The sequence below is a fragment of the Tigriopus californicus genome, chromosome 6 (assembly GCF_007210705.1).
Source record: "Tigriopus californicus strain San Diego chromosome 6, Tcal_SD_v2.1, whole genome shotgun sequence".
NCBI classification, from domain to species: Eukaryota; Metazoa; Arthropoda; class Copepoda; order Harpacticoida; family Harpacticidae; genus Tigriopus; species Tigriopus californicus.
Window position 1 is genome coordinate 5,023,982 of NC_081445.1, and position 25,537 is coordinate 5,049,518.

The 25,537-nt window shown below is 42.7% G+C and overlaps 2 protein-coding genes across 5 annotated transcripts in view; both read left to right on the forward strand.

Annotated features, from left to right (window-relative positions):
* LOC131882818 (uncharacterized) overlaps positions 1-5,753 on the forward strand; it is a 9,629-nt gene extending 3,876 nt beyond the window's left edge. Inside the window, exons 4-6 of the mRNA XM_059230088.1 lie at positions 1,235-1,392; positions 1,685-2,867; positions 5,713-5,753. Of these exons, the coding sequence (XP_059086071.1) occupies positions 1,235-1,392; positions 1,685-1,951 (425 nt within the window). The 3' untranslated portion in view covers positions 1,952-2,867; positions 5,713-5,753. The remainder of the gene's footprint in view (positions 1-1,234; positions 1,393-1,684; positions 2,868-5,712) is intronic.
* Positions 1-25,537, forward strand: part of LOC131882817 (potassium voltage-gated channel subfamily H member 7-like) — an 83,424-nt gene that overhangs the window by 56,205 nt on the left and 1,682 nt on the right. For all 4 annotated transcript variants that reach the window (XM_059230083.1, XM_059230085.1, XM_059230087.1 and 1 more), the window contains 17 exons: positions 11,524-11,773; positions 12,509-12,690; positions 13,140-13,294; positions 13,412-13,532; positions 16,323-16,443; positions 18,644-18,804; positions 19,241-19,389; positions 19,516-19,658; positions 19,749-19,942; positions 20,051-20,244; positions 20,377-20,418; positions 20,597-20,820; positions 20,937-21,122; positions 21,512-21,743; positions 22,884-23,229; positions 23,982-24,191; positions 24,782-24,946. In XM_059230083.1, the coding sequence (XP_059086066.1) occupies positions 11,524-11,773; positions 12,509-12,690; positions 13,140-13,294; positions 13,412-13,532; positions 16,323-16,443; positions 18,644-18,804; positions 19,241-19,389; positions 19,516-19,658; positions 19,749-19,942; positions 20,051-20,244; positions 20,377-20,418; positions 20,597-20,820; positions 20,937-21,122; positions 21,512-21,743; positions 22,884-23,229; positions 23,982-24,191; positions 24,782-24,946 (3,075 nt within the window). The remainder of the gene's footprint in view (positions 1-11,523; positions 11,774-12,508; positions 12,691-13,139; positions 13,295-13,411; positions 13,533-16,322; positions 16,444-18,643; positions 18,805-19,240; positions 19,390-19,515; positions 19,659-19,748; positions 19,943-20,050; positions 20,245-20,376; positions 20,419-20,596; positions 20,821-20,936; positions 21,123-21,511; positions 21,744-22,883; positions 23,230-23,981; positions 24,192-24,781; positions 24,947-25,537) is intronic.

The following is a 25,537-nucleotide window of genomic DNA, read 5'->3' on the forward strand; positions in this document are numbered from 1 at the left end:
ATGTCGAGATCGTTGGATGTGTTTGATCTTTTATTTCAAGCAAAGTTTTTCGTGCCTGGTCCTTTTTTTAGTCTTAAGCTCAGCAACCGTTCAATTGTGGAGAAAACTATCGATCCGTTCTGCTGTTAAGCAAAATGTATGTGAAGCTTGATTCAAAGGATAATTTGACGCTCTCCCTATCTATTATTCAGTTGCTAATGCAGCAATCTCCGACGCAAATGACTTGGCGATCAAATTTCATGTTGACCTAGGGCATGGATGACGGCATCTCTGGGCGGAAATGCTAAAGAGGGACAATTGTTCAGATCTCACCGATGTGGTGCTAGCTCTTTCATTCTGTGCTTTCGCTGGGCAGAGTTTTAAATGTCTATCACTTTTTTGATTCAGACGTTTGACTGAGCTCAATATTGGCTAAGCTATTCTTTGTTCAAAGATCCAACTGCAACCTTGTTTAATCGGAATAAAAGTTGTAAATGTTCCCCCCTTTGTGTGTGCTTGGTGATGACGTCTTCCTTGCATAGGGGTGAAATAAGCAAAGCTTTTTCGTTTGGAATAGAATACGGCTTTTTTTTACTCGGTCCACTTTCTACTAGGAATTGCTTTAAATTCTGACATTCTTTCTTGTCATATTCCATCAAATGCTGGCTTGTTCTTGAAGACCCTCCAACTTGTCCATTTTCAAGAAGTGTCCATAAAATTGCGTACTCGTCCACCTTTCATGGAAATTTTAAGTTGATAGCACCAAGCACGTTAGGTTAGTTGAATGACTACAAAGGGCCTCTCTCTCTTGCTCTAAATTTTTATATTTCGAAAATCGAACCCAACGCTTTCAATTTCTGAATTGAACCCTCATAATCGGCATTGATAGAGTTTAAAAATATTTTCTTTTTGTATCCCAAGCTTTCAAACACCATCCATTATTTAGGGTGCTCGGACAGCCAAAGTGGCATCCTTAGACTTGTGTTTGCCACACCAAAGTACGAGGAAACCTTTTAAAGCTATCTCGTCTATTTTTGGAACTGTACAATTCTTCGACGGCGTACCTTTGTCGTGTGCTGTCCATTTTCCAAATATTCAAATAAATGCATCACCAGAAAAGAGAGCCAGAGAGAGAACCAAATGAACGTACGTACATAGAAATGTTCAGTATTCATGAAGTAAGGCCTTGTCAGAAGATTTGGCGTGGTCGTCGTGAACAATGTGGAATTAACTCAGCCTTCCTGTCCGATTCAAGGCACCTTGAGTCCCACGTCAGAGTCTCGACAATCGCCGACATTCACCGTGGATCCAATGTTCCCGTATAAAAGTGAACTCCAGTTGTCATCCAGTCTACCCCATGAGAAGAAAGAAGAGGTCATTGCAGCTGTGATCCACGGAAATGTTCCCAGCCAGGTAAGCAAGTCAAAGACTTCTGATACTTTCGGGACCAGGAGCGTGCCAATCTACATAACAATTAATTCAAAGAAATTGGACCAGCCACCAAGAAACAATGTGATTGCTCCGGCTTGACATTGGATCGTGTTATTTATGTTGTGCGCTTCTTGGTCCAAGCGAGACTCAGAGGTCCTGGCCAAGACCAACCCAACTAATGCCCTCCTTTATTGGACCCGAAAGTGGTCCAAAGGAGGTACACCGTAGATCCAGCCGACACACTCCCATGACGCTGATGATGTTGCTGTTCCAGCTGGTTCCACCTCCTTTGGTCAGGGATTCCACAGGGACTCACCTTCCCAAGGGCCTGAATAGATCCATGAACGATCTCATGCCCAGGCACAATGTAATTGACAGCAGAACCAAATCCCAATTGACTGCTCTGGGTATGAACTTTGGACCTCCTGCCTCGGATCGCTCGTTCTTGAGGGCCAACTCGAGCGGGAACTCGGGCAGCAGTGCCCACGGAAGTGGAGACCGAGAAAAGGCATCGAAACTGTTCCAAAAACAGCCGGAATGAGTGAAACCAGGGAACCGGGGGAGCTCAAAGAGGCTTGCCTTATATGTACTGCATTTGCCTCATATCCAAGTCAAAATGCTAGGTTATAACTTTTTGGGTCGGAATGGCCATGCATGCACTGGGCAGAAAGCACTGAGAGAGATTCATCTTGAGTGGGATCGGTCAGTTTCTTTTGGGGTTGGTAGGCGTCAAAGAAAATGAAAGAGTACGTTGGGATAAGGAGGGAAAGAAACGGGAGGGCTACACTGTCAAATGACTTTTTGTTCAGATCCTTTATCATCATTCACAATGCCCGATCTAAGCAGAACCCCACCACCACTAACAACAACTATAACAACTACAACAACAGCCACAGGCCCTCGCTCGTGCCCGAAAACAAAAGTATGATTATGCAGACGACTGCCACAAATTATCAATCTTTCAAAGATGGAGAAAGTCTCGAGACAGACAACCGTTCCAACTAATCAGGTGTGCAAGAGTGCAGATGTGCCGGTGGGAGAAATAAAAGTGCATCCAAGTTGGCAGAGATGATTGAATCCCGTCTGCGAAAAGACATAACCCGGTGGGAAGGAAGCCTAGAGCTCTAGATTGCAATTCAAAGGTCGGAAACTAACTTTTGGTCCTTAAGATCTGAATTGCATTTATTAGCAGCATCACCCCATCAAGATCCAAATCCTCCTTACAATGGCCTCAAAAGTGACCTTTTCCGGCCTTGATAAGGCTCTCCAACTTATGGACGTCCCTCTTGTTTCACTCATTCAAGAACCTTCTCTGATCGCCATTTTTGCCAAAAGAAGGAGTCTTCATCAGTCATCTGTAAAATTCGAAAGCCGTTCTCGGTCTTGTTTCGTAGGGAATCCGCTGCCAATAGACACAAGGATCTGCTTCAAGCCCTTCAAAATCCTCAAGCTAAATGGTGAGGGAGATGTAAAATAGATCTCGACTTGGGTTTAAACGAGAACGAAAGAGAAAGTGAGTGAGTTAGAGAGATGGAGGGGATTTTGGACGGTGGAAGTTGTGCCGCATGTCATTCCTCCTCTGAACCACTCTCTGGGCTCAAAGTCTGCCAATATTGGACATAACAAGCCACCCGTGATGATACCAAGTATCCAAATTTCTCCCTAAAAATCGCTTTAAAACAGATAGAGCTGATGACCAAATCATGTACAAGTCGTCATAGCACACAAAATCTAGCCTGGCACGCCACGTACTATATCTGTACGTTCACGTACTTGTAACAGGAAGAAAGGAGACAAGTACTCGTACTCGTACTTAGAGGCGGCTGCACTTGTAAGTTCCCTAATCACCTTCTTTTGTGTTGTAGCTAGCAGTAGTAGTAGAAAGACAAAAAAAGAAGCCTAAAATGGTCGTCTGTGTGTACATGGGCATTTATCTTCGATTTAAGCGCTTCAGACCCAAAGGAGAATTTATGATAGTGTTCGAGAGGATTCGTTGGAATTTTCCCCTTTTAGCGGGAACTTATGGATTGCGGCAGTGTGTCCATCTTGTTAAATGGATATTTCGAGCTGTGTTTTCAACCAAGGAAGTTTTTTCCCCTCCACAAGGGACTAGCTCGGCTCGCCCCAAATCCCTGCAGCATACTTTGAGCGGACATCTGGCACTGGGGAGAAATAAAAATGCAAAATAGGGTGACTTGATCAGGTTGGTCTTTTTTCCATTCTTCAAAGTCGTCGCTTTGAATGCATCGAAGATTGCACCTGGTCCTGATCCCTGAAATTTGTGATACTGGCAACAAGGGCCAATTTTGGAGGCGTTCAAGAAGAGCCATTTCGAGGGAGGAATAAATTCACGTGAATAGGATTCTGAGAGCTCTAAAAGATGCAATGCCCGGGGTACCAACATTTATGTAAGGGGAGCAGTCCTACTCTCTCACTCTACGTCTTTTGGTAGTTTCATGAGCCATTTCCCTTTTTATTAGTTATGAAAAGAGCTTCCTTGAAGATGGCACTTTTCCTCTCCACCCGACTCCCGTTCGGTTCGCATGAAAAGATGTTCCAAAGAAGGCTGGCTTCAAATCAGACTTCTCGCTAATGATGAGTTGGGCCCCCTTTGTCCACCCAATGGCCCTCTGCGACCATTTTCGGAATGCAAGTCCAAATTGCTGCCCCAAAAGCAACATCTGCAACATGAGTCTCTTGTTTCCGTTACACGTTCCTTTGTTCCCCAGACAAAAAAAGAGGAATATGTATTACATACATGCTGGTCCCATTTTCGATCTGGGGAAGCGGACATCGTCCCAGACACAATCTGGGTATGTTTAGAGTGGGACGGGAAATCGAGGCCAACCCACCATGTCTCACGTGATTAATGATGGTTCGCCGGGTAAAATTTGAAGAGTCCACCAACAATGTAAAAAAAAATGTTTTAGTTTTTGGCTTGCGGATTGACGGATTGTGAAATGTGATCGTGTCTGCCACACCTTTGGAAGGATTGCACACTATGTAGAGAGGGTTGTCAATGAGCACATGATTAATACATAACGAGTCCGCTCAAGTTGCCTGTGGGCTTAGGTTGCCTTATGAGCAACAGCAACAACATGCTCTCATTTCCTGACCTGATCGTACTTCACCAAACACTTGTGAGCACATCGCACGATTTCCGCTCATTTGACCACTATTAAGCCGATTATCTATCCCACCAAAAGTAAATTTGAGGAAAGACAATCTTCCATGCAATGTATGAACAAAATTAATGGCACAGATATTACGTTGGGTAAAGCTTATTATACATGAGCACGGATAAGATGATTGGTTGTAGATTTATAATCTAGAAAAAATAATTGCTCGGCAATTTCAATTACGTAGATCAGCTAATATGAAGAAAATTGTCTCCTTTACCAATCTATTTATTTTTAGACTTGACCGTATTCGCCAACATGTGCAAAGCATATTGCAAATTAACCGATGTTTTGGTGTGTTAAGCAGCCCTTAGTATTCGACATTAAATCAATCTTTCTTTGCCCTCGTGCATTGTTATACGTATGTATCTACCATAAAAAACGTCACGTATTGATAAACGCTCTCAACGAACACACCTGTGTTATCGTTTTGAATTGTTGGTCGCTCTGACCGACACATTCAATAGATAGAAAGAAAGACAGAGCGAAACTTTCCCAAGCGTGGAAATGAAAAATACTTCTGTGAAACAAATGACGTTAAAATGTGTCCACGACTGGCCTTCAGCCACCACAAATCGGAGCGAATCGTCATACAAATGTAGTGTGGTGCTTGAGAGCGTAGAAATGAAAGGCCGCGCCATCATGTACTCGTCGTTGTAAGGTAGTCAAAGTAGAGGGGTTGTAGCAGTGTCATGGCGTAGCTCTTAAAAGCATCCGCTTAGCGCTTGTTCCATCCATTACATACGCCCATGTATATGTACATACTATGTGTGTGTGTGTGACTTGGATCGCTTGGGTTCGTCCTTGTCCAACACATCATCTTTCTTATGGGCAAGGGTTAACAACTCGTCGTCAACAGATACACAATATACTACAAAATGTACTCTACTATGTATGTAGGAAGCTGTCTCGGAAAATCGTGAATAGCTGAATAGTTTCCGATAAATTTGTCCATTTGATCCACTCGGTCCCCTCCGATTTACCCTGGGCACGTTATCATCAAAAAATGGCATCGGCTCTCTCTTTTGATTTTTTTTCAAAAATGCATTTATATATGTATGAGTATCTTGCCTACCTGACATCTGCCTAATATCTGATTTTGATTCTCAAACATGGTTTCAAGCAATGGCGGAAGTCCTACATCCATGCTCTATGACGACACAATAGAAGGCTCCCAAAAATGTGATCAGGTATTTGGATCTCAAATTGTAATCGGTTCCCTACGCACGAACGCAGTAGGTACATCCAGTAATCGTTGGATTTTAGTTAGCTGTGAGCCAGAGGTCACACATGACCTGACATCTGCCTAATATCTGATTTTGATTCTCAAACATGGTTTCAAGCAATGGCGGAAGTCCTACATCCATGCTCTATGACGACACAAGAGAAGGCTCCCAAAAATGTGATCAGGTATTTGGATCTCAAATTGTAATCGGTTCCCTACGCACGAACGCAGTAGGTACATCCAGTAATCGTTGGATTTTAGTTAGCTGTGAGCCAGAGGTCACACATGTCCTGCAGTTGTACGTAGTAGTAAGTAGTAGTAATTCACCAATGTCAACATCGAGCCATTAGTTTGTCCGCACATCGTTAAAACTTGGGCAATAATTAAGGCCACCCACCCTGAGTGTTGTTCAAATCGGCATGCACCACAATACCTCGTTCGAAAGTCGTTGGTCAGAGAGAGGACTTCATCTATCAAAGGCTATGAACGTTCGCGGGTAGAGTACATTTGTTTGAGCTTCACTGAAGCGCAAGTAAGTAACAGACACTTTTAGGTAAGACCAGAGAGCGAGAGAGCGAGAGAGCGAAAAGTCGATTTAATTAGAAAAACGCTCGAGTTGCTTTTAAATGAATCCGGGTCGGAAGACTCTGACGTCCGACTTCGGAAGGAGCCATGGATTTTTGTCGAGTCCGCACTTTTTGCGGAACTCTTTGCAATGTATGAAGTCCAGGACTGCTCTTTGGCTACTTCTTCGACGATTGCTACTCAGTGCAGTGGCGAAAGAAAGATCGAGGAGCGAGCATCGTTCACGTCTTCATTGAATTAATTTCGAATCAATTCTTATGTTCAGGTGTATGGCAGTAGAAGTAGTAGTAGTAGCAGTAGTAGTAGTGGCAGCAGAAGTAGTAGAAGTAGTAATGCTCGCTCGAGCAAGCCAAAGTCAGAAAGTCTCCCTCCCAATTCGCGTATTTCAAAGATTAGCCTAGATAAATGACCCTCGTTTCTCGCTCAAGGCTGGTCGTCACGAGCTGGAACCTCCTTCATTATTTCGGTGAGAATCCTTATTAAGGACTTCTTAGACACACTCCCAAGGCCGGCCATTGCGTTGGTCCTTCTGACGATTAGCATTCCCAGGACCAAGCAAGGAGTTTTTTTCTTCCCGCATGGTCATTTCTCCACCTGAGTCAATTTCAAGCGACTTTTTACTGATTCCAATCACAACAGCGACTGACTGGCTACACATCCTAGAAAAAACCGGGTAGGACAAAAGACGAAGAAAAATGGAAAACTCACTTCATTCTCAAAGGATTCAGGAGTGACAAGGGATTTGCAATGGACTGTGGACCACCTGGCAAGTCATGAATGCGTTTCCCTTTAGGCGTCTATAGTTCCTGACATTGCTCTATGCAGACAAGATCCAAAGCAATCTATTCCAGTGTATTGAGAAGCATTGTGAATCTAATGGTTTTGGGAAACATTAGGAAAAGGTCCTGAGTAGATTGTTGCCTGAAGAGGTTTCTTTTGGGGGACAACCAACAACAAACACTAAAGAGTGATGAAGAGTCATGAGAAATGTCAGTTTGATGACCTTATTGTTGTCTAGTGCTTCACATCCGGTACATGGCGGGCGCCAAAAGTTTCGTATTCTCTGTATTTTTTCATCTTTGAGTTTGCATACTTTGCATTTACAGGAGAAACAGGCTATTACCGGAGATGTCAACCATTTCAACTAGCAATTTAGAGCTAAATGTGAACCTTAAATAGAAATATTACAGGCATAGATTTTGAGCACCTTGGAAGACGTCTGGTTTTAAAGTTGAAAATTACTTCAATCGATCAAAATTGACGAGCAATGACACTTTGCACAACATTATGAACAGAAAAAATGGAGTTGATCCAACATTAAACTTTTAATGGTGAGTTTATTCAAAACATTGAATATCGCATTCCACGTAATAATTTGCAAAGAAGTTGTATTGAATGACCCAAAGCGATTTCCTTGCCTTGCCATTCATCGTCTTCTTTGCAACGTTCTACACATTAAATCTTTGTCGTATCCTCGTACATAGCCCTCTTTTTAGTTACATCTACACTAATATTATTCCGGCTAATTAACAGATTTTGCGGTAATAAGTGTATTTGTCACGTGAAGGTTTCAAACCTTCATCTCCTATATGCACACTTGCTACCTATCGTTACTCTACAAGGAAACACTAGATGTATCAGTCTCATTTTCGCTTTCATGTCCTCTTTGCATTCAATAGAATCAAGCTCGTAAACCCGACTCATATTATACTATGTTCATTCTGTTTGTGAATACAGTGTCCTTTTATTCACTCCTTCTTTGAGATTGGTGGGCCAAACTTAGTCAATTGTAAATAGTGTAGCCGAACTTGAGTGGCAATCAGGGCCAAGATTGCTGGAACACAATTTGACCGGCAGACTCGTTACTTATCAGGTAGAAATTTTCTGATAAGGTTAATTCCTCATTAACACGGAATATACGCGCGTCACCGGTACTTTTCCGACGAGAAATGATCCCGTGGAATGCCAATCTGTCATCCGAACTATTCCAACCTTGACAAACCCCGATTAGAGCTCGAGCCAGCCAACTATTTCGAAGTTAGTTTAGTTGATCCATAACTCGATGCCCAGGTGTAGTATTTTTAGATATGGTCTACGATAACTTCTTGTCGATCACTGTCGCAAATCCCTGGTTAAGGAGGCCCTCTCCGATCTGTTGTTCCGATCTAAAAAAATGCAAAAGATGTTTAACCGCTTGTCCTCCTTCTTTGTTCCAGGTATGGTTGACTTGCGATTTTCGCGCATTACTGGTGTTTAAACATGGAATGAGGATCCCTTTGGATCTACGTGCAGTATTGGTACATTCTTTAAGGGCTTGAGAAATGTACTTACTCCGTCTACTGAGTAGTGCTATGACGGTGGAAGAACGCCTGGTGAACTGAATGATCAGCATTGGATGCTATGATCACGGGCGGTTCTGATTGATTTGATATGCCATACATTTGCATAACTTGTCTCCGACAAAATCTTTGGCTATTCACCGACACCCTGGATAAACCCTAAGCTAGAGAGTGAGAGTGCGTGTGTTCAGCTATATGTACAATTCGTACGTGGTACATGCGTATGTATTCCGGTCCAAACCCCAATGAATTATGAAGAAGCCCCTGAGGACTCTGTTGGATCTGAATGGGAGCAACCATCTCCATGGTCTAATGTCTGTACTTCTCGCTCAATGAATCTTTAGAGACTTTCATGAGTCGGGTCGACCTTGGGCATGAATGTCTCCTGAGAGGCAGACGGGGAGGGCCTCACTCCAAAACGAGTCGAGCTTGATTGAGTTTCTGCTCAAACCGACGAACACGCGCTGACATATCCGAACGTAGAGGGATGGAAAATTCAGGACAAAGGGACATCGTTGTCCAATACAAATTCCATCAATCCATCCCCTGAATGGACATGATTACAGACTTGACAGAGGAAGTCACCGAGCGTTTCCCACTGCATGCATTGCCAGCACAGCCTTATCATCATCAGAGCAGGTGCTGATACGGGTGAACAAACCTGGGAAATCTCGGTGATGGACGGGGCCATCTTCAGTCAAACATTGCCACCCGTTTTTACCACGCCAGCAGTACATGGTGTGCCCTCCTTGGCGTACATGGTAAATTAAAGAATTTACCTCGATGTGCAGTAAGGAGTCGAAAGAAAGACATTTGGGGTTTTGTTGGCATTGCCATGCTATGTTTTTGTAGCTTTCTTCCCGAAATGAAAGAAACGCGGTCAATCGAGCAGAAGTGATCAATGCATCATCTCAGTGTCTACTGGATAATGGTCGCTTTCAATTAGCCGGAGAGGAATGAATTGGGAAAGAGGGTGTGCAATGAAGTGTGAAATGGAGACACAGTGCTACTAAAATTTGAATCAAACGTCAGCGTCATATGCCCGAGCAATCCCATGATTTGTCTGTGTGGGGGGCTGGGTAAACATTTAAACGTGTTAATTTCTTATTTTCCAATTGGTGCTGAAAACTTGACCAATTTTAAGAAAAGCGCACTAAAGCAGTTTATAGAGTCAAGTATACTCAAACAAAAAAAAATCCATCTCAAAAAGGTGATAATTTTCAAACAAATAAGTACATAAGTACAGTAAATACGTTCGTGAGATGGAGGGACTTTCTTCTATTAGTCAGGTTTCGCTTCAAATCGACTTTGAAGCTTAAAAGATGATCTTCAAAATCATATTCCAAATATTGAAAGAACTCATTCAAACTGAGGGAACAATTGGATCAGATAATGTCAAATTGCAAACAATAAAAGGGTGCCCTATTGTTCAGGTGGAATGCAGTGCATGAGCTTTTATCGTGCCCAATTGTGGAGAAGTTGTCCTCGTAGAATTTTTAATGAGGGATAAGCCTCTTAGACAGTTCGGCAAAGATGTTTCCAAGAAATTTGACTGAAAGCTAAGCCTCCTTCAAAACAAAGATCTGATCTTGAAGTCGTTGTCAAGGGTTCAAAATCAGATGCCCGAGTTGTTCCATTGTTCCCTCAAAGACAAGGTTAGTTCCCACGTACCATTCATTGGTTGGTGGGAAGGAATCAGATCCGCCTCGAATGTGTGTTTGACCGCCAGATTGTTTGGGCCATCAAATACTGTAAACAATCTCCTCTGATTAATGCACCGTGTTTCGACCCATGCTCTCTGTTCCTCTGAGTTTGAATTAGTTTGCCACAAGAAGAAAGCCAACAATAAAAAAAAATGTCGAGTTGAGCTGGTAAGCTGTGAGGGAGTGTTGGCAGCCCTGAAACGCTGAAATACTGAAAGGTTGAAAGGCAGACGAAAAAGAGAGGAGAAAAGCACCTGGGGACAAAGAAAGTGGACAAGGGTTGGCCCTGCTCCAAATTACCTTATCATCACGAATGCAATTGTTCATGTTTGAGCGTTTGAGAAAACAATTGCCTTGGAACAGCTGGGCACTCGGGTCCAGTTGACCACCTTTCAAATTGAAAAATGTCGCCTTCTAGCCGAACGAACGAACGAATGAACGGACATTCGATGAACGACTTTGACTGTCGCTGCTCTCTCTGAACATCTAACGAGTTCGAATCACCAGAATGATCATTTCAAAGGAGCTCTCGCCGACAAAGTAACGTGAGATCATTTCGGATGTCGTGCAGGCAATATTGGAGATCCGTAGTCTCGTAGTCTTTGATCCTCAGTTGACCGGGCTACGAACGCAAACTTCCAAGGTTGTATGAATTGTTCCATTGAGTGGCACGAGTTCCACGTTGATCAGGATATTCATTGGTTCATCCATCCAGGTGCTTGGCGTAAACAAAACGGACAATGTCAGAATTTCGGACTCGTGCCATCGATAATCAATAAACATGAAAGCGTTATCAACACGAGCTCCCCTTCGCCTTCTTTTTTCTTCGTTTTTCGAAAGTGCTTTTTTTTGTTGGTGGTAGATGGAAGGCACGTGGCAACTGGCGAGTCTCAATCCCAAATAATTTACCACTCATCTGCCAAAAGACCTATCAAGACCTTCAACTTACTTACTACAAGTACGACTAAGGTGTATGTCCTCGTCCGTCCATCGAGGCTGGTGTGAAACACCGGAAGTCTAGTCAACCTTTCATGGGTTCCCAAAACCCTGAGCCTAATGCTGAGGTCCTTCTTTTTTTGCAGGTATTATCGCTAGGGGCAGAAGTGATGCCAGAGTACAAACTCCAGTCTCCAAGGATTCATAAATGGACCATTCTGCACTACTCGCCGTTCAAGGCCCTGTGGGATTGGATCATCCTTGTTCTGGTCATCTACACAGCTGTGTTCACTCCCTACGTCGCTGCTTTCCTGCTCAATGAGCCGGGATACAGTGCCAGCCCTTCGGAGACAGAAAACTACACCGATGACCCCATCGTCATTATAGACCTTTTGGGTGAGACCAGTTGGTTGGTAAAAAGGAAAAAAATACGTACTCTACGTATGTACTGCTATGTACCTACGTAGATCTACCGATCGAGGCACTTCTTAAGCACACAAATCAGGTTGACCCATTTAGGCGGTTAAGGCATTAATTAATGTATCAATTGAAATATCACAAAGAAACTGGGACCTGCATAGCCAGGGATCGAAGCAAGGGTGAATTAGGGGAAAATGGGCGTTTTGCCAACTCCGATGACTTGTTTGGCTTCGATACCAATGAAACCATTGCTTGAGGTTCAAAAGTACACTATTGACGTCAAAACATTTCAAGCACAGTCGTTTGAATGCCCAAAAGTTCATGAACAAAATTAAAGAGGCTTCGAATATGAGATTTTGACTATGGCACAATTGCTCTCGATTTGAATTTACTCTCGGAACATACAGAAAAGCACAAGGATTTAATACGTCACACGAACAATTCTTTCTACGCGGCTCAATTGTTTCGAGAGGGGTAGAGAGTAGTTTTTGGCCTGAATTCTGGAACAGCATGTCTGCCGAGAATTTAGACAGTTCAAGACAGTCACTTTGAGGAAAGGAATTGTTTGATAGTCACTTAAAAAGTTGGTCCATTGGTTCAATGGGAAAACTTCTTCATAAAAAATATTCCATGTTCCAAGTCATTTACAACCAGCGAATCTCGCGATTTATCGAATCCATTTGTGAGCTGGATATTGGTTTTCACTTTCAGTGGATATTATGTTCATTATTGACATCTTGATCAACTTTCGGACAACGTATGTGTCGGAAAATGACGAGGTCGTGAGCACGCCCTCCAAAATTGCGGTTCATTATTTCCGGGGATGGTTCATCATTGATCTGGTGGCCGCCATTCCATTTGATCTCTTGCTTTTTGGCTCGGACACGGACGAGGTAAGTGGAGCTGGCTAGACACATGCTAGTGAAACATTTTGCCTAGACATTATTGGCCCATCCATTGATTCAATCGTTTCAAGCCTATTGCTTTGATTTTGACTAACCGTTGCGGGTTCAGACTCATCGTCATGAACATGAGGTATACAGTATACGTAGTACAGTAATAGGAGCTTACTCTTTAAGCAATTTTGATGACCTCAAGCTCGAGCCATTTTCATCCAACCCGGAGCATCGTCCTAGCTCAGGAAAGGTTCCAAGTGTTATCTCTCCATTTAAAACGATCAACTCTGGCCCAACGTGAAAGACTTGAAGAAAGAATGGAGCCATTCCGTGGGCTTAAAAGCTTTTGCCAATTAAATTCGCACTTTTTCATCTCTTAAACTATTTGTTTAAGGGCACTCCCCATTAGGAGGCCCTCATTTCAACTTGTCCACTTTGCCTCTCAGACCACCACTCTAATTGGCCTCCTGAAGACGGCTCGTTTACTCCGTTTGGTACGAGTGGCCCGAAAGATCGACAGATACTCCGAGTATGGAGCTGCGGTTCTTATCCTGCTCATGGCCACCTTCGCCCTCATCGCTCATTGGTTAGCCTGCATTTGGTGAGTTCCGCCTACTACGTATACGCACGTAGAGTCACTCGATGGTGGATTGGTCGTAAAAGGTATATACTACAATCATTCTTGATTGGGCCTTTTTTTTTTCTTCCACATATGTAGGTATGCCATTGGGTACGCAGAGAGGTCAGGCCCTGGAAGGCACATAGGCTGGCTGGCCAGCCTGGCCAATGCCACTGACCAACCTTATACAGCCAATAACACGGGTGGCCCGTCGATAAAGGCAAGTTCAACCTTGGGTTCAGTTTCACCAACACAAAAGAAATTGATCTCCGTTCAGCTTTCAAGTGATCTTCGTATCTAGCCAGGGTCCTTGAGTCATTGAGAACATCAGTTGGTTTAATAATGCTCTTGTATACGGTTTGCAGTCGAGATACATAACATCAGTCTACTTCACCATTACTGGTTTAACCTCAGTGGGATTTGGGAACGTGTCTCCAAACACGGAGGCCGAAAAGATATTCACTATTTGCCTCATGCTCATGGGCTGTAAGTTTTTCGTATCTAACATCTTGGATAAGGACAGACTCGACATGATATACTACTGCTCTTAGTGTTTGTAACTCCTATCTCCTCATAAGTGTTAGCATATCTGTACAAGTTTCATCCTCCATACTAAATCTCATGGCACAACTTGATGTAATTTGGGAAGCTTGCAGTATCGTTGATGTCAGTCAAAAGTACGCTCTCTATCTTGGATTGATCTGATGCCACAGTATTGTTAGTAGATTCTCAAAATGAGAGGCAAACGAGAAACAGAAATGCCCTAGTCCGTAGCTGTAATTGACAATTAGTCCCCATTGTTCTCCACTTTCCCCACTGTTCACGCGTAATTCGAAGGTGAGATTCGTCTGTAATAATGACCGTCTTGCCACGATTGATGAGGTCAATAATAACACTGATAATCCCCATTAATATGTCAATAGTTGGGTGCGACTTAGTCCGGCTTGGTCGTGAAGGACAACTTGAAACAAAAAAAGCACCCTTATGGTATTCAGCTGGCTTGGAAATTGGGATAACTAAATGTTGCAGATGCTGGTTACTGGTTAATGACTTCAAATGATGAACATTATGAAACATTTTGACCAGTCCCTCTAAAAGTTTGTATATGTATCGATTCATACCTAGTTGTCTTTTCCGCCAAGGTGCCTCAAAAGGCAAGCGCTCAAAAACGCTGACACCTCTCGAATCAATTCATTTCTTGCAGGCACGCTATTGTACTGCCCTCTACTTTACATTTACTGGCCTCATTTCTGTTGGTTTTGGAAATGTTGCCCCAAACACAGACCTGGAAAAGATATTTGCAATTTGTATGATGATGCTAGGCTGTAAGTGTGGACAACGATGTACTCAAGTAGTTGGTTGGTTACTTCTTTTAGAGAAAGCTCCTGTTTTCTTTTGCTTGTATATTGTACTGTCTCATTGTACGACTATGTGTTGGCACACAAAAGAACTCTCTTCTTGGACAAACAGTCCTTCAATCACGAAAAAACATGTCGCCACCCTGACCCTTTATCGTGCAACTGGTTGGACTTTTGTGGTGCTCTACTTTCTTTTGTGAGCCAATTTTGCACTTAAATTATTTCATCCTTTGTCACTCTGAACGGTATTGATTCTCAATTGGATAACAGAATCGACTAATTAGGCGAATCCACCCTTGCAGATCTTATTTATTACTAGTTCTCTACCTAGCCACCCATATACAAAAAATAATCCTCCTAGTTTATTTCGACCAATTTCGATCAACCAACATACCTGCAGCTCCTGACTAGATTGCTTTGACCTTTGGTACTGACGAGAGGGTTGGTTCAAATGGACTTCCAAATCCCACCGTTTCTCTTCTCTGCCACTCCTCAATCACTTCAGCATATCACAGAGACCGAACTCACCATTTCTCCTCACCTATATTTACTACTCACCTGTCATTTGTCATGGGCTCCAGTGTGATTTGTATTGCAAGGCCAAGTCCACAACAATGCCATTCTTCAATGTGTCTTGACAATCTTGCACCAATGTTGTCCAGTCCGTGTCAGAACTCTCCGTGTCTTAGTTAATAGTGCAGGTCTAGGTAGTTAATAGCCATCAGCGGATCTAATACCACCCATATAGGAGACGGGCCAATTGGTGCCTTTTATAGAAAGAGAACGGTCATGACAAGCGCCATCTATCGCAATCATAGAAAAAAACTCAAAGTTTACAAACAGACGGGAAAACAGTAAATAAGATTTACGGATTCGTCAACAAGTTGATGCAGACCTAAAATTTCGATGAAAAAAACGCATCACATGCGGAATGCCATCCTGCTTGATTTGTATGCCAAAGATATGCTTGAAAATAATAGTTGACAACATAGCTGATTCAATTTGCCTAGAACCACAAAATAATGCCACTTTTGGGCATTAACATTGCTATAATTGACATTTCTTTCTTACAATTGATATTCAAAAAATCTCTCAAAAACTTATGGTAGCACAGTAATCATGTTCCTTTCACTTACTTAGATATACAAACTAGTTTCAATAATATCTTTTCATAACTTCTTGCCCATTTGCTGGAAAAACTATTTTTGAGTATGTGTTATCTTTTTGTCACCATTTGATAAAGTATTTTAATCAATACAACGTACAATCTTTTAAGACTACTAATGAATCAAATAAAAAGTCATCTGTAACAGTATGTGTAGTATCCAATGTTTAACAAAAATTGAATTATTAGGCTACTTTTACCAAATCTATAAACATTATGCTCTGTATTTCCCTCTTTTTGGAAACTGAGGTCGTTTCTTTAGGTCCAACAGAGAGTGCCTTTCATGTCAAACGTGAGGCAAATTAACGGGGTTAGTTTTGTGGATCCGACCTATCTCTTCCAATATCTTCAAGCAGTTTTGATTTCAGTTATGAACAGTGCTTTGCCCAAATGTATCTATGATATAACCCTCCCTGCAAACATGCTTTGAGGTTCCTCTTGCATTGTCAAACCAATGTTAATCGCCATGAATTCCCTCCTCCCACAGGACCGCTACACCACTGCCCTCTATTTTGTGTTTACGGCACTTGTTTCAGTAGGCTTTGGGAACATAGCGCCTCACACAGACAACGAAATGATTTTCTCCATCATAATGATGTTGTCCGGATGTAAGTCAATTCAAACCTTGTGGAAGGCTGGGTGGACTGGTCGGATGTTATGGTTCTTAATTTGGTTGATTGATTCACTCCATGAATATTGTTACTTTGGAGTAAGAGTGGGCTTTGATCACTTCCCTCATTTTGGCCAGAGTCAAGGAAATGTTGTCTACAAAAGGAGACTTTTCAGTCGCCCAATATTGACATGGTTCCACCTGGTTTTGACCACATAAGTGATCATATGTTTCTTCTCTTTCTCTCAACAGTCCCGTTACATCACGTCACTTTATTTCACGTTTACTACCCTGACCTCTGTGGGGTTTGGAAACGTGGCCCCCAATACGCCAAATGAAAAGATATATTGTGTGATAATTATGATGATTGGGTGTAAGTACCTCCAGATTTGTTTAAGTTTTTCCAACACCCTTGAAAGATTGCTTGCTTAAGTCTGTGCCTCACTTGCAAAGGAGCCTGCTCTTCTAAATGCCTCACAACAAATATTAGTTGCCTATTGACAAAAGAAAGATGATGGGTGAAGTGTTACCACATGATGATTGAGCTCCTTTTGCATTTCATCCAATTCTATTTTCTCCATTTGTGAATAATTAACAGCTGCTACTGCTACAGAAAATACCAAGAGACGTCTTGAGCTTTTCCCTTGATTACGTTTTAGGTCTTAGAAATGCACATTCAGAATAAACCCCTTCGTCAAATTGAAATTAAAACTCACAACTGTTTTTTTAATCAAATTGGATGCAAATTGGACACCACAGTATTTCTTAAGTTTTGGTTTTTTTGTTCCATGACTCATTCTATAGAGTATCTTCCAAAATTCCGGATGGCCCTAAAATGAATGTTCAAATTTTGAAGTCAGTTAGAATCTCTTCATTATCTTTTGGAGTCTTTCAGACGCATTTGGCACCGCTTGCTTCTGGCACCTATAAACGTGAAATAAAATTGAAAAGGACGTGATGTAACTTCAATCCTGCATCCCCTTCCTCCTATTCAATGTTCTTGACTCTTCCTCCTGTGTTCTTTTGGAATGTTGAGGTGAAGGCAATCTTGAGCTATACTTGCTTTTGACCGCAAGAGGTCGCCTTGATCCCATTTTCTGTGGGCTATTGGAACCACCAATTTAGGCGACGAAGGCTTCCCTATAAAGTCAAGTTTTTCATCCATTTTGGGGCCAATCCATCCAGCCTAGTATAAGGAATTTTGCTATTTTCTTTTGGTGACTTGCTGAGATCATGATAACAATATCGCTTATGTACAGGGTGTCTCAAAGCTATTGTAATTTGAAAACCTCCCATGAATAGGTTCAGTAATTGCTAGGTCTGAATTTCAATTTTGTTCCCTTTGCTTCATATTTCCATTAATAAATACGAATGGTTTGTCTAAATTCAAACTGCAATGAATCGCAATTCTAAAAAGATGACAACCTTTTTTCCTCATGAACAAACTGACAGCATGGCGTGCTTTTTACCATTATGAAAAACATATCCGAGTTAAGTTCGCTTTTCATAAGAGAAAACCCATCGCAACAGCGTTTAGACACCCTGTACTTTTAACTAACCCTATTCTGCCTTGGTGTGCGGTGTGTGACTTAAACTTTTTACTGAGAAGAATGCAGGGTACTACTTTGATCATGGTTTTATTTCCTCACAACTTGGTGGGATCAAGTTGGTGTTGTTGCTTGGTAGCAAAATTTCAAACCAACTTGTTGGTTCCTACTTGGCAGAAACTCACGAGACTTCTGCTCTGAAGTTATTTTCAGCATTGGTCCTTGATGGTGTGTGACCTCTACCAACGTGCCAAATGCCAACTTAATAGCTTAAGTAGCTTGCAACCCAACCTGGAAAGGTCATGGCGCTAATAGCTCCAAGCAGGCCCACTTGGGCCTCTTTGATTCTCGTATTTGCTTGGCTGATCTGATCCCTCTATGTAGACTCTCATCTGAAGTAGCGGATGGAGAATGGCTAGTAACTAATACATAATGTTTGCTTGCATGTGTTCCACTCTCTCGCTTCCCATCATGCACGACCCATAGAGCATGTCCAGAAATGTTGCACCCATGGATGTAGTATGTTTCTGTCCAGAGCAAACGCCCAAGAAGCATTCGCTGAAGTGTGTAACTCATGATACATACGCCAATAGAACATGCATATTCCCCATCCTTCCATGCTTAATGGCCAACTTCGTTTTCTGTTCTCAGCCCTTATGTACGCCAGTATCTTTGGTAATGTCAGCGCAATCATTCAACGCCTCTACTCGGGCACGACTAGATACCATTCGGCCATGCAACGGGTGCGGGAGTTCAATAAGTTCTATCAGATCCCCAATCCACTGAAGCAAAGACTGGAAGAATACTTTCAGGTGACTATCCGATGGGGCCACGCGCTTATCTGTCCGTTCTTTTCAGCTTTGATGTACGCTACCATCTTTGGTAATGTGAGTGCTATGATCTCAAGGCTGTATTCCGGCACCACCCGATACCACTCACAAATGTTAAATATTAGAGAATTCATCAAATTCCATCACATTCCAAGTCCCTTAAAGCAGAGATTGGAAGAGTACTTCCAAGTAAGACGACTACCGTTGACAGATTGTTCGACTAACCCCTTTCCGCGGAATGTCCCTTGTTCCTTTTGGTTCTGTTCTAACAATCGAAACTAACTTCTTGACTTCCTGGTTTGAGGTGATCGGCTAATCAACTACCAAGTACATCTTTCTTTAAGAACAAGCGATGTCTGCTGAACCAATATGATCCCTTGAAAACTCTAACTCAGGACCTTTCTGTGCCGTTTTTCAGCATGCCTGGACGTACACCAATGGCATAGACATGAATATGGTCCTCAAGGGGTTTCCAGATTGTTTGCAAGCGGATATCTGTGTTCATCTCAATCGAAACTTGCTCAACAATTGCCCCGCATTCGAAGGGGCCTCCTCAGGCTGTCTCAGGTACATAGTACAAATAATACACTTCATAGCCCTTGTTCTTCTTTTTTTCGCCATGTAGTAATGAATTCTTTCAATACATAATTCGATTGTATTGAAACATCCGACCAATTGCTTGCTCCGTTTTAGGGCACTTTCTATGAAATTCAAGACCACTCATGCTCCCCCTGGCGACACGCTCGTGCATCAGGGAGACGTCATCGTGTCCTTGTACTTCATTTCAAGAGGCTCGATAGAAATTGTCAAAGATGATGTTGTAATGGCCATTCTTGGTAAGTGGGATGAAAGTGATCAACGCGTTTTTACTTCCTCTTTTCTCCAGAGGGTGCCCTGCAGTTACGACGAACTCCACTTTTTTGCAGGCAAAGATGATATATTTGGTGAAAATCCTTGTATTTACCCGACCATTGGGAAGTCTTCATGCAATGTTCGTGCCTTAACCTATTGTGATCTGCATAAGATTATGAGAGATGACCTCCTAGAGGTTTTGGAACTCTATCCAGAATTTGCTGAATCCTTCTCCAACAACCTCGAGGTCACCTTCAACCTCAGAGATGTAAGTGCTCCTCCTCCACGTATTATGTAGCTCTCGAGAGGGTCTCCATTTTTTCCATAGCTCACAAGGCATTGCTCCAATTGATCCCCTATTCATTACGACTTTCAGGAGGAAGTGAGTGGAGTGGACCCGACGGTCTTTCGTCGCTATTTCCGTGATGATCTCGAAGAAATCGAGGATGAGACCAATGATGCGATGGATAAACGATGTGAGGTTAAAGACTACAAGATGCCTAGACGCCGAACGACACGCAGGAAGAAGAGGAAAGATAACACCGATGGAGATGAAGATGATGACGATGAGTATGTGCTGTGCCCCCTGTATCCCCAGTAAACTGCACTTCAATTATCTAGAGATCGTTCGTTGTCGGTGCTCAGAGAAGTTGAGAAACCTGGCAGCCTTTTTTCCAATACCACTATCTCTTGGCTTTCTAGAGCGTCCGGTCGGGCGGAGATCAATTCGGTCCTTAACACTGTGTAAGGCCCTGATTTTGCCTTGGAATGGGCGTTTTGTTTGAATGCGAGTGAATCTAACCCATTCTTTAAACACGCAGTTGCAAATCTAATCAATACACTAGAGTCTACATATGTATACGATTACAAAGCTTGTGATTCTATCTTGGAATAAATAATAGGATTGGACCCCCATTTTCAGCCAAGATGATGACGAGGAAGAGGGCGAGAATTATTCCTCGTTTCAAGTCGTGGAGAATAGAAGCTCCACAGCGTTGGACATGCCTCCGGACCGACCTCCCATGCCTCCTCCGGATTACATGCCACACGCAGGTCGTGTCGAATTTTCGCCCGAGAAGGCAGGTATGGACGTGACACCGCTCAATCTGGACTTTCCAGAGAACAAACCACTCAACTCGTTGTCAGGTGAGAGGCCCTAACAATAACGGTTTCACGGCAGTTGCCGCGTTTTCTTAGCAATCACAGGGGATAACTTTTCAAGTCCGTACTCTTGTCTCGCCAATCAATGACACGTCATGTAGGGATGCTCAATCATTTGAAGCACAGTCTGAATGACCTCAGGGATCAGAACCACTTTGTACCCAGACTGATGGGGTCGGATCAGGCCAGATCCTCGTCCAGATCGGATTTGAGGCTCTCTTCCAAAACGGATCTCAGTTTGTCGAGGCCGGATCTTCGACAAATGTCTAGATCTGATGCTCGTCTGGGTAGGTCAAGTGGCTGCCGGCAGCCTCATATGGTTGTTATAGATTATTTAACACTGATGTGAATCGCTGGATATTAACCGCATGATGGTACGTACGAAAGGACTCCAAATTGTGACCGAACCAAACTGACCATTGTTCCGCTCAATGCCAAAGTCGAGGCTCGTCAAAAAGATCGCCTTCTCTAATCAAGCCAAATGCTTGATACATGACATTGTGTTAAATGGGTTCTACTTGAAAATATCCGCCGATGCTAACAAGAACTAGTGCACTTGTGTGTTGCCCTCTCATCCTCAGTGCCAGGCCTGTTTCCAGGAACTCAATTGACCAGAAACAAAAACACGGCGTGTTCTGACCTCTCTGTTCTTTTCTTCATTTTCAACGAACCCCAGGACATCGCAATTCTGGCCAACAATCCGACTTCAGTGGTTCTCGACCAGGGAGTGTGACCCTTTTGCCCTATGCTTCTGGACCCACCGGTAACACGGCGGCTCTGCGACAAAGCAGCAGTCCCATCGTACCCACCACTACCACCCTGGTTGCCCATGGGCCTGGCCAGAACGGAGGAGCCCAACTCTCACCACTAGAAGCAGATCTCAGTATGAGAATAGACTACATAGGAAGGTAGGAATGGAATGCGTGCGGAATTCTAATGCAATTGAAAACAAAACGGGCACTACTAGTCCACTTCGTAAGGATGGGTTGTGAGGCATAGCCAATAAAAAGAAAGTCCAGAAAACAACTCTTAATTCTTCGAATTGTGCTTAAATCCCATACATGAGTTTTTTAATTCCTCGGCATATCTTTAAGACCACGTCAAACAATGTACGTTACATAGGCTCTAATTGGCACCTCACTACAACAATGAAGTAGTTTCATGTTTTAAAGATGGGTGTCTGTAAATTGTGACGGTTTGAATAAGAGAGAAAGAAAGAAAAACACTATGCGAAACATAAAACAAGCAAAGTTTGAAAATGAAAAGTCCAACCCTGAGATGAAACCATTTGTGGAGTTTTGACATACTCTCAAATACAATCGAAAGTGCATCCAGACATTGGTGGCACTCGCTAGACGCGCAAATGAGCAAAATGAAAATTCCAAAAATGTGCAAATCTAAAAAGAATGATGTTGAAACTGAACGTTCGTCAGAAACTAAATTTTAAAAAATCCATTATCCTCATCTTTTCATTGCTCGTACAGTTATATGTTTGAAAATCCACCAAAAGCCATGGGAAGCTACGGAGCACGTTTTATTTCGTTTCAGGAGACTCAATTTGTAAGAGCAAACTACAATCCGCATTTATGAGGGCCACTTTCATTTCAATATTAGATTCAACTTTAGTTGTGATTGTTCATGGAATGCCTAAACATTTAACTCCATCTTTTAGAAAGTACATAAAAGAAGCCTTGAAAATGTCGATTATGAATACTGAATGATGCAACATTAATGGCTGGATTTCTATCATGAGCATAAAAAGAGGGGTTTTCATAACGTGCTTCAATATCCGGAAACCTGCTGGGATCGATCTGTTTGATGTACCGACCATATATCTGTATCTATATTCTGAGAAAAGTTTCTGCTCTTGAAAGTCCATTTGAAAGTTATCCCTCGTTCCGAACCAAAGTTACCTCGGTTCCATTTGGGAAAGGAATCCACGGAGATAAAGCAGGAGTTGGGGAAGTCAGATCGATGTTCCGTTTGCTCGACCTCGCCTGGCAAACTTTACAATGCCCGTGTGGAATGATGACAACCTTTCATTGCAGACAATTGGACCAATTAGAAAGCAAAGTGACCACTGACATTTCAACCATTCTCTCCATTCTACAAGACCAAACCGCCGCCTCTTCTTCTTCCTCTCAGTCACAAGCTGCTTTACCCCGTCCATCCCAGACAAGTGGAGGCCGAGGCCAGGGTGTGGTGCCCGTCTCCTCCACCAATACTACTAGTTCGAATACTAATCCCAGGCCTTCTTCTTCATCATCACCACCCAATCCTTATGGGACACGTTCCAACCCACATCATTCCACCTCCAGTTCAAGGGCACACCCAACGGGCGGGTCTCAAGGGTTCCCGTCGAGATCGACCTCACAGCCCTCCAACATAGCCAAGGTATGAGCCCAAAATGGTAGATGACTCTCGGTTATGAATGTGGTTGCCAAACACTCGATTGAAGAGAGCTTTGTACATTATGTAGCTTTGGTCACTTGCTGGACCTTGAACACAAACTGTAGTTGTCGGCAGAACTTAAAGTCATAGATCAATTATGTTTTTGAAGCGACGGAATCAGATGTGAGTTCTGTGATTTTCAAATTACATTAATTCTTAAATTGCATTTCAAGAAAGGCTTGTACATTTAATAAGAAGAATGAAGGGCCTTTTTGATGAATCTTCCGAGTCCGACGTGCTTTTAAGCAGAAATTGCTTGCTAGCAAATGTGAAACCTCAAGCTTTAAACATACTCTCGAGGGTAATGTTACTCAAGTGGTTGGTAAGGCATTGATTGTGCTTGAATGCACAAATTTCAAAGACTTGATCGAAGAATATGGCTTAGTCCAAAGCTTTTCTTCGCCCAACACTCAATTATCTACGAAGGGTTTACCACCCAAAGTGGGACTGCATAGATCTATGCTTAAACCCAAGCTTGGGGAGTACTTCTAGACAAGTGATAGTGACAACTCAGTGACCAGCCTTTAGTATCAGTCAGTAAAGAATGCAATTTTTTGTAAGACCTTTTGAGACAGTCTTCTTCTTGTTTACTTGTTGCGTCATCGCTAGATTCGATTTGACCCTTCTCAGGCAGAGTGTTGCCCAGTTTGCGCACTAGTTGCCCATCCACACACGCTTCCATCTTTTCTTCACAGGATAAACACAACACACCCTTGATCATCACCGCTACAATTCCCACTCCCCCTCCTCAAAGCTCTTCCGCCCACCATACATACCCATTTGCACAACTCCAAAATAGGGACTCCCTGGCCCAAGGCCAAAGTCAGAGGAATGATACTCGCTCCAGGCCACCTAAATTGACCCGTCGATTATTTCCTTCCACTTCTTCCTCCAGCTCCACACAGGTTACTAAGAGCTTAATCGCACGCACGCTTGCACGCCCTTTGTACATTTGTAATGTTCAGTTTTAACCATCTTGCCATCAATTCACATTATATGGTTGTGTTGACACACCTCAGATGCACCATGTAAAAGACCTGGTTGCAGATGATGTGCCATGCCATGCCTGCCTGCATACTACGGAAATCGGAAATTCACTACATTATGTCAACGAAGGATTTTTGTACATACACACGCGTTCGATACAATCTCTTTTTTTTAGAGGGTGGACATATTTTTTTACCCAAAGCGCCAAAACTCTGCAAAACATAAGAACAAGGTCAGACCAAATTGGCGTTGACTGGGTTTGGTGGTGACCACAACTCAATCCTGACCAAATACAAAAAAAGGATGTTCCGTGGGAATTTTTAGACAGCATGTCAAAAAGAGATATACCATAGCTTTGATGTCCATCCTCTTGTTCAAAGACGGACCTTTTTTGATGTCTTAAGGGTCTTTTGGCCGAAATGTCAAGGCATATAGATGCCAGCTTTGTGGGACGAGGGGTTTCTGATTTGATTCGTATTCTTGCTTTCTTTGACAAAGTTGCTTTTAGTTTTCAGAAGACCTCTCTGGTTGGCCTAGTGCCGGTAGAAACGACTCGAAAGGCAGCTCGACCGACGGGGGTGGAACTACAGAATCCTGGGAGTTCAAATCTGCCTTGGAAGCGCCCATAGCTCGACTGGAGTCCTTGGATGAACTGGAGATGAGTCAAAGAGAGGTAAGGTCATGATGAGCTTCGAGGGCCTGGGAAATTGGAGGTAGAAAGAGCCCTGACTAAAGTAAGAGTTACATGGACAACATATGAATTGGACTCTGCCATATAATGTCCAGTTCTCTTTTAATACTGTGTAAAAACAAGAGCTTGAAAATACGGATCATAGCGTCAAAAATATATGCATATAAACCTTGAAAAGTTTTGGCGGTTTCTATGGATGATTTAACCAATTATAGTAATTTCAATCGAAATATGGCAAATCAATGACGCTTTTGGCTCCCAACTCGCAACCTTGTTGTTGAAGTTGTCTTATTTACCTCCTTTCTTGCTGACTCTTAAAAACACTCATAAAAACACGTCAACCAGTGCAGAGTTGCGCCATCTGGTCAATCTGGCAGCAATGTTGACACAACACTCTCTAGAGTTGCAAATTTTGATTTTTATGAAATCAAATAAAGCGAAGCCAAACATGTAAAAAACTCAAAAAGCAACCCAAAATACAGATTCAGGGAAACGTATTGTTTGAGCAAAGTATGCAGGTAGATAAGGCAGATTTTGCGTTCTAAATTGTTTTAATAGTCTGTAAGTATTCGT